This window comes from Sprattus sprattus, assembly GCF_963457725.1.
Source record: "Sprattus sprattus genome assembly, chromosome: 14".
NCBI classification, from domain to species: Eukaryota; Metazoa; Chordata; class Actinopteri; order Clupeiformes; family Clupeidae; genus Sprattus; species Sprattus sprattus.
Window position 1 is genome coordinate 25,288,595 of NC_137912.1, and position 9,610 is coordinate 25,298,204.

General features: G+C 42.2%; 1 protein-coding gene across 3 annotated transcripts in view; it reads left to right on the top strand.

The window, feature by feature from the left end:
• Positions 1-8,701, top strand: part of hmga2 (high mobility group AT-hook 2) — a gene marked incomplete at both ends in the record, with an annotated part of 43,128 nt that extends 34,427 nt beyond the window's left edge. The window contains one exon of one of the 3 annotated variants that reach the window (XM_080851257.1): positions 8,566-8,701. In XM_080851257.1, the coding sequence (XP_080707383.1) occupies positions 8,566-8,613 (48 nt within the window). The remainder of the gene's footprint in view (positions 1-8,565) is intronic. The other 2 variants (XM_080851258.1, XM_080851259.1) reach the window with 2 other exon arrangements.
• Positions 8,702-9,610: the final 909 nt, after the last annotated feature.

Genomic DNA, 9,610 nt, shown 5'->3' on the forward strand with positions numbered 1-9,610 from the left:
AAGATGGCGGGCCAAAATCCCTAGACTGCAGTTTTTGTAGTTTATTGCAACTTTTTGGGCTTTTTTTTCCCTTAGATTTTTTTACAGTTACAGAGAAATAGACAAGTTTATAATCTAAAAACTGTTATTATAACAAAAAATAAGTCTGCTGTGATTTGTGAGGTTACAAGCTAACCACCCACAAAGTAGAGCCATTTAGAAAGGGTTTGGTTCTGTCACCTAGTAACCACGAGCTAGAAACGCCCATAAGCGGCAAGCGATGAAGGGTTTTGTCTCCCTCCTTTGTCGCTCCTGTGACCAGAGGGTTTCCATAGATTTCTTTCTGTATGGTTTATCCCGATACCATGTTTTTTTCTCCTTTTCTTGGAAGTGTGCTCTCTCATGACGACTAGAGACTTCTCGAGAAAGGTCTGACTGCAGAACAGTTTATAGCCAGTGGCATCGGGCGCATGTGCAGTAGGACATTCTGTTAAAGGTGGTGATTCTTGTTGTTGATATTTGAGCTTAAGAATAGAATCGAATAGAATATATTTATTTGTCATTGCACAAGTGCAACGAAATTGAGGTGGCAGCTCTCAGACAGTGCTATTGAAAAATAAAAAACAAAAACAATACAAATATATACAATATCACTATACAAATTTAATTTGTGCATTGTTAAGTGCTATGATGGCTCTTGGATAGAAGCTGTTTCTCAGCCTGTCTGTTTTTGTTTTGATGGTGCGAAAGCGCCTCCCTGAGGGCAACAGTTCAAAAAGGTGGTGACCAGGGTGTGTTAAGTCTCTGAGGATGCTGTGGGCCTTCCTGAGGCAGCGTGTTCTATAGATGTCCTCCAGAGGTGTCAGAGAGCAGCCAATGTTAATGACCCTCTGGAGTACCTTTCTTTCTGCTGCTGTGCAGCTGGCAAACCACATCGAGATGCCATAGCTAGGGATGAGAACCTTTACGATTTTAACGATTCCGGTTCCTTATCGATTCCTGCTTATCGATTCGATTCCTTATCGATTCTCTTATCGATTCTTATTGGGTAAGGGGTGAAAAAAGAGCAAAAACGGGTTTTTTACATTAATGTTCTTTTATATACATTTCTAGAATGCTGCACACACCATAAACAGAATGTTTACATAAATAACCAAAAACTTTTTAAAAAACAGACATTCTTGCCACTAAATATAAAACAACAATATTTAAATGCATATGTGGTGAGAGTGTCAACTCTAAAGCTATACATTGACATTGCAGAGCACTGTTGATTGCTATTTCACTCATCTATACTGTATAGATGAGTGTATGAGTGAATGAGTGAAATAGCAAACAACCCCTATACAACCCTTCCTCTGCTACCTACTGATCTTTCTTTTCCAGAGCAGATATACCTCAGGAAATGTCTCATAATTGTTGGAACAAATGCATCCAGGTTTAGTTTAAGTTAGTCCAATCTAAACCCCTCCCTCATTGCACTCTTGAGATAAACTAAATCTGGCATTAAAATGGCACTAACAAAATCGTTGAATTGTCTGATCTGACATGAAGCCCTTGTTATTGAGTAAACTGAAGGACTGTATATTTTCTTGTAGGTTGCTTGGTTGTATGGCTAATTGCGAACTATTATGCTTAACTCTTCTAATAGCAATGTAGAACCCACTACAAACACAATAACGTACTGAAACATACTTACTTGTATCATGCACACAATGCCTCACATACGTATTTGAACAAAGATGATTCGCAAACTAGGCACTCAGTATATTTAAAACTTAACTATTGCTGCCACTGAATTGAAAGAGAAACGTATCCATATCTAGGGAGCTGCACGCGTTGCTAGGCAACGCCATTATTAACGGAGTCTTTTGCGTTTCATCCCTGACTTACCAAGCCAAGGTAAAGTCCTCAAAATGTTTTATCATAACGGTGTTACTCGTGTGTTATCAGCAAACTTTCTAGAACCAACAGAGGGGAGGCAAGCACTGCCTCTGCCTCAAGCCAACGGCTGAAAATAGAAGATTCTACAGCTAAGCTAGCCTACGTTATATGACAATGTCCAACATCGCCCATTCTGTTAAGCAATTAAATGCTAAGTTTAGTTATGGTTAACACGACAACGCAAACGTTTGCTGATAACACACGAACACCGTTATGATAAAACATTTTGAGGAGTTTACCTTGGTAAGTTAGGGATGAAGCGCCGTCGTTAGTTAGTCAAAAACATGACAATCTTGTAATTTAATACCATGTTGTGTGCTCAAGTGCTTATTCATAGTAGACCTAAGCAAGCAAGCCTCCACGGGCCCCATGCGGGCCCCCTCTGGGCTGGAACAAGGGCCCTGTGAGGGCTGCCCGCGCAGGGCCCGTAAGACTTTGCTCATTGGCAAAACGTTGGCCCCGCTGTGTTGGCCCTGCGTGGGCAGCCCTCACATAGCCCACAGAGCCCACACAGAGCCCTCACATAGCCCTCACATAGCCCACAGAGCCCTCACATAGCCCACAGAGCCCTCACATAGCCCTCACATAGCCCACACAGAGCCCTCACATAGCCCACACAGAGCCCTCACATAGCCCACAGAGCCCTCACATAGCCCACACAGAGCCCTCACATAGCCCACACAGAGCCCTCACATAGCCCACACATAGCCCACACAGAGCCCGCACTAAATTTTCACTTATTTATAGTGAATATTTTTATATTTTATAGTATATATATATATATTCTTTTAAGGAAAAATATATTTATTCTGCAAATCCAAAATGGATGCATTTACAGCATTACTAACACTTGTCAGAAAATGTACAATAGACAAAAGGAATTCAAATTAATGACTTTATTAGATGCAAGTGTGTGTGTGTGTGTGTGTGTGTGTGTGTGTGTCTCTTTTAATCTTCTCCCCTCCTTGTGAGTTGCCTCTGGAAGCGCTCCTTCCGTCCTCCTCCTCTGTCTCGTGCATTCCTTAGCCATACCTTGATTTCCTCCTCTACCTCTATATTTTTTGGGTTCTGCGGGCAACTTTTTCTAACAGCTTCTGCAAAGCAAAGAGCAAATAGGTATGAAACAACTAGAATGGTGTTGGGTAGAACGGTGTCTTTTTATATTTAATGTAATGTTTGTAATACTATAAAGGTAGCTTACCTGTTACGATGTGCCTTAATTTTGACGTTTGAAATGGCCACTTCCCATGAGTGCCACTCCAATTCATTAAGAGGGCCAAACCCTGCCCAAGCAGTGTCACCAGAATTCGCCTTGTTGCGACTTGGGCGTTGTGCCCACCAATGGTCGCCAGGTAATTGGTCTAACAGGAAGGGAAAAAACAGGAATCAAAAATAAATAATAATAACAATAATACGAATAATAATGACAGGCACTGTTAAAAAGATTGGGTTCACGACAAAAGATTGTTTCAATGGCTCACTCTCTCTGACTATTGACATTGACATACCAAATTTCCAGCATCTCCAGGTCCTGTGGGGTTTGGAGGGGTAATATTAAGCCCTCAAAGTGGCATCCCTTCCTGTTGGTCGAGTAATGGCTGCCACTGATCTCTCTAGATTAGTGAGCCTCTCCTTTATTTCCTCCGAAGTGTTGACAATGTAGCTCTCAATACCTGAAAAAAAAAATGAACAGGGTTTTACCTCGTAGTCTACATATTATATGACGGCATGCAAACTCTTCTGACCTGCCATCTCCACCACCTTTATGCCGCTCTACAAATGTTTGGCATTTGCATGTAGTTTTAAGATTATGGCGTTACAGCGTTATGGCAGGTGTAGATTTTTACAGGCTACTAAACATACCTGTTGATGGAGTTGGCCTCATCAAAGAGGGGTAGGGTGCTGGTGGGGGCTGTGTTGCTGGTGGGTAAAGTACTGGACTTAGGGCTGTTGGCTGAGGTGTTGCTGGTGGAGGATAATTGGCAAGGGGATGATACATAAATGATGGAGGGGCCTGAATTTGTTTTAACATACAATCATTAAGATCCGCATGTTGAAACGATACAAAGAATAATCATACATTATAATTGCATAGCACTTCACTTCTGATATCGATCTCAAAGCGCAAAAATATGTTTCCTGACAGCATGAAGGCTTTCACGATAACACTTAGACTAGGCTTGGATAATAACTTACCTGTTCTTATGCTTTCCTCTTAAGTCCTCTAATGGAGATCTGACTTCAGCTACCTGCTCTGTTCCCTCAGTCTGACTGCCTAACTTTTCTTGAATAACCTTTTCAAATATAAGTAACTTTAAGTAAATATGTTATGGAAAATGTATCTCATTAAAAGCATGCATGTAATGAAAAGTTAAATGGAAAACATAAGGCTATATAAAACTTGCCTGTAGGCGACTGTTGGTCAGTTGAAAGCCTGACATAAATGTGAGCTTACAAACGCTCAGTCCTTTGCCTCCTTGTTGGACATGGTACTTAAGGTGTACCTCCTCTTTGGAACTTCAGTGTCAGGCCCACGTGGTCCTCTGCGACTCACCTTTTGCTAGAGGTAAAAGTAAAGTAAAAAGACATTTACATACAGCTGAACTCTTTTTGATTGACAGCATGTGTCCAGATTGGAGATTTTCAAGTTCAAGGATGTTAACGTTCGTCTTGGCAATGACAGGTGAAGTCGAGAGGCAAGGCAAGTTGCAGCTCAAATTATCATATATTTTGTGAGCAATAGCCTACAGTAGGTTTCTATTCGTTTTTGGACATATCCTACCGTAATTTAAATCGTAATGTGCAGTTACATTATAGAGTTAGTGTCTTATTGCTTTTGTTTCAATTCTGTATTTAGGCTAAGTTGTAGCCATAGCTCGCTATAACTTATCAGAGCTTCCCCTATTCCAAAGAGGAGCAACTTGTGTATATAGGCTTAGTCTTAAGGGCCGGCCCGGTTGCTTCTCTTTTATGTAACACGTTTGTTATTTCATGGACCTATTTGTGTTGCATCGTGTAGTTCGCTTACCTGCTCCAAACCAGAAAGAATGATAGCCTGCTGCCTCTCGTAAGAGACAGCATAAAACTCTGTAAAGAGCTGAAGCTTTCTTTGCTCTGTTAGACTTGAACACAGTCTGGAACACGTCTCCTTGCACACCTTGCCCTTAACAGGAACAAAGTCACTTTAACGTTTTTAGCTATAAAACACTGTATAGCTAATAGCAGTCTTATTAAATTTACAAGCTAGAATATAACAGTTTACACAATCAATGAATGGTAATTAGGCTACTATGCTAGCCTACGTGACACAGCTGGGCTGGCGTTCGGAGACATCAAACACACCTAATACGTTTCGATTAATTTCTCCGTGATTATAAGAAGTAGATACATGCTTTAAACATCCACTGAATCCTCATTTTCTCAGCTTTAATTCCCATTCATGACTTGATCCGTTAAACAGACTTAGCTGCATGAACAGTAGTAGACGTTCAGTACACGCCCCTCTGACTCTAACCGCTAACGTTAAGTAGATACTTTGTACATAAACGGTTCTTCCACTCACCTCTTTCGGTGGACTTTTCCCTCGTTTCAGGACTCCTCTTCGGTTCAGGTATGAATTTGGCTAACGATTCCAAAGATTCGGCTCATTAGGAACCGGTTCTAAACAAGAACCGGGTTTCGGTTCCCATCCCTAGCCATAGCTCAGCACTGACTCCACAGTGCAGCGGTAAAAGGACACTAACAGTTAACAGACAACCAAAAACCACCCTTCCTTTCTGTTCTCCTGAATCAATGTGTTGATTGGTTGAAATTGATTGTCTGGAACAACTAGTGAACTGTGAGGAGCAATCTCCTGAATTTGGAAAAAAAAGTTTTAGAATTGAGGACCTACCTTTAAAGGTAAGGTCCGCAATTCAGTTTCCATTTCACAAAAGGTCGTTGATATTTCAGCTCAATGGCCTATCAAAATAAACCCCTCTCATCCGTGCCTGTGTTGATTGGCTGGGATTGTTTATGGCTCAGTCCGAGCCATTGTGTTTGTTTCCCATAAACAGAGCCAGGACAGCGGCCGTGAGGAGCAATTAGCTGAATTTGACAAAAAGTGTATGGGATTAGAATTGTGGACTGTACCTTTAACTAGGCACAATCTAGTTATCTAGATATGTAGTTACCAGGACAAAATGTATATTAATATTGTTTGTTGTTAATGTTTGCTTTGTAACTCAATAGAGCAAACACCTGTAAAGACAACAGATGACAGCATTAAACCATTCAGAAGTGCTTGTAATGATTGCATTGTGTTATTCACACATTCAAATGATGCAAAGGCCGGAAACCATTTATTACCGGAGTTATATAAACGTATAAACTCTCTCTGACATAAACTTCACAACTGCTGACCAATTCAGTGGCAGCACCTGCCTTTAATTACCCTAATTTTTGTCTACGCGTTAGCAATAACCTAACAATAATGGTCTTAGAGCTTCAGTTAAGACCTACAATACTCTCCAACATTCGTGTTGCACATACACAACTAACAAAAGTCAATGTTGACATAAAAAAGTCGTGTAGATAGCTTAAATCACCCAAAGTATGTCCCACTAACAGGCTCCCGAGACGCCGCCATCTTGGTACGATTGCGAATCTACGGCTAATTCAACTTAAGCGTTGGTTGGTCATCTGTCCATCATCGTATAAAGCCCGCCCTGACAATTTGATTGGTCCGGCAGAATCCTGCCTTGAGAATCCTGCCTGGTACTGCATAAAAATAATTTTCCATGCTCGGTTGAATGAACCAAATGACAGACATGCAGTAATTTGTTAAATTAAAAAACTTAATTAAGGATGGGTTCCATGTCTTACGAGAGGTCCATTGTTGGCGTTAGAGACATAAAATAAATTACCAACAGAAATGTGCATGTTTTTGGCCCCTGAACAGCGTGATACATGTAATTGCTTGGCCAATTCTGAATAGCCTATCTTTGATGACATATGACTAGAGGTTTAGGTTATCTAAGTTAAGATCTTGCTAGTTAATTAACGTTGCGTACATACAATCTAAACTTAGAAAATTGCTGTGAAGGTTGTTTTAAAAGAAGAATAGAAAACAGAATAGGGATTATGGTGATTGAATTGATGGCAGACAATTGTAGGCTAGTCTTTCAAGCACCTCTGTGACCTGATAATTCTTAAATAACCACGAATGGTTGGCAACCAGGGAGGGGAGGGGCAGGGCGGGGACTGTGGCCAGAGGAGAACTGTACGCCATGAACCTGCCGGCCACAGGGGGGTTGATTACTTTTGTTGTTTAATCAGCTAAGCGTCCCCACTACTCTGTTGTGCAGCAAGACCCTAGACACCAACAAGGCCAGCCATTGTCGGATGTCTTTTCTATATCTGATCACCTTTTATAAAAAAATAAATCCCAACGGTCAAACTTGAAGTGTAGGGCGTAATTTGGAGAAAACTAAATGTACGGATAAAATGCACAAAAATGTTTTAGAGCCCCAAATCTCGTTGGTCCAAGCCTTTCTTCCATTCATTAATTAGTATTTTGTATGTGTGAGTGGGTTGTGAGTGAGTGAGTAAATAAGAGCTCCAGAGTGGAATGTCTTAGGGGAGTGCAGAACAGTCTAGTCGGGGAGTCTTGCTTAGTTGTTATTGTTCCTCCTCCATTGAGCCTTTTGAGTCGCAGGGGTGATGTGGAGGGGACGGGGGGAGGGGCAGGGGGTGGTTGGGGTATGGCCCAGTATGATTAAAGCATTTTGAGTGTGTGTGTGTCTGTCTGTGTGGTGTGTGTGTGTGTGTGTGTGTATGCGCGTGTGTGTCTATCCTCCACCACCTCTCCATTCCCCTCTCTCCCTCTCTCTATTTCCCTCGCTCTCTCTCCTCTCCTGCTTGCCTATGTCACACATGGTAGCATTTAGCCGCTCCTTCACAGCTGAAGTGTCTGCTTGGCTAATGAATGGTGCTGGGGTCGTATAATGCAGACGGGGCGCTCAGTGCAGCCCTGTGCTGAATGGGTGCTCCGCCATGGCCTGGGAAAGGAAGAGGGCTATAAATTGTGTCATTTATCCTCCCCGAATAAAATGAAGCCATGTGGAAAATGAAATCCATTTCATTCTGAAAAAGCGTCTGGAATGGCTGTGTGTGCTTTTCTGTCTAGGCTTTCCCTGGTGCTCGGCTCGGCTCCCCACAAAGGTGGTCAACTGAACAGAGCAATTTTTTCTTTCACCCTGGGAATAATAGTAGATGTTGTTGAACATCATGAAGGGGAGTAGGGCACTTAACTGTAATGAGACATGAGTGTGCCTACAGCGAACAGAAGTGTTTGCATCCAGGGCAGAAGGAGAGTGACGTTGGTTATGGGGACAAAGAACAGCTTGGTTGCTACTTTAACACTGTGCTCATTTATATTGTTTGTAGTCATTTACATTTTTAAGATGCAGTTTAGTGGTTAGTGGCAGGCAGTGCTGACCAGTGCAGTGACTGACGGAGTGTGTTTCTCTGTGTTAGTGGTTAGTGGCAGGCAGTGCTGACCAGTGCAGTGACTGACGGAGTGTGTTTCTCTGTGTTAGTGGTTAGTGGCAGGCAGTGCTGACCAGTGCAGTGACTGACGGAGTGTGTTTCTCTGTGTTGCAGGAACACGAAGAAGAAGAAGAGGCGGAGGAGTCGGGAGAGGAGGACTAAGGAACCACAGCGTTGAACCTCTACCTCATTCAACTGTCAGGTCTTTCAAAGGGAAAAGACTGCCTTGACCACTTATTGTTGACTTTCCACTTTTTTTCGTTCTCAAGTTGGGTTTCATATTTGAAAACATTTGATTTTTCGTTTTGTTTGTTGATTTGGGTTTCTTGAGAAGAACACACGCTACACCTCAGCAAAATGAACGGCAAAGACGTAATGCAGATGGCGAGCAGAGCCTCCTGGTTGTTCTGCCACCAGATCTAAACTGCGGTAAGCACACATGCGGGGGTCAGACACACAACATGTGTCTCCGCTGTGCTTGCTCCGGTCTCCCACTCTCCACAGCCACACACAAACAAAAACTGCACACACGCATGCACACTACACACACACTCCCTGTCTTCCTCAGTGTTTCTGAGTACCCACACACACACACACACACACACACACACACACACACACACACAGGTACACACACACTTACGTACACACACAGGCTTGTTGACTGATTCTCCAGACCTCTTTGGCAAAGAAAGAACTGAAACAGTCTGGTTTTGTCATTCAAAAACTCAGAACATATGGCTGTTCCTATATATCAGTAGTGGAGGCTCAAACAGACACACCTACTCCTCCTCACCAGTGGACAGGAGAAAAAACTGCCCTCATACACACACACACACACACACACACACACACACAGACACACACACACACACACACAAACGCACTCACACACACACACAGACACACAGACACACACACACACACACCAAGTTAAGTGTAAGACCACCAAAGACAGTGGAGGAACAGAGCATTTTTCTTAGGGTCTTTATTTCCCCCTCAGTGGAAAACCAAAAATGACAAATGACTTTGAAATCAATTAGTTTGTCTAATGTCTCCGGATGGATTGACCATTTTTACCTGCAGTGACTATAATATCTTCAAGTTGGATAAATAGTTCTCAATGTTGAACTTTTAATATGTAACATATTCTGGTAAA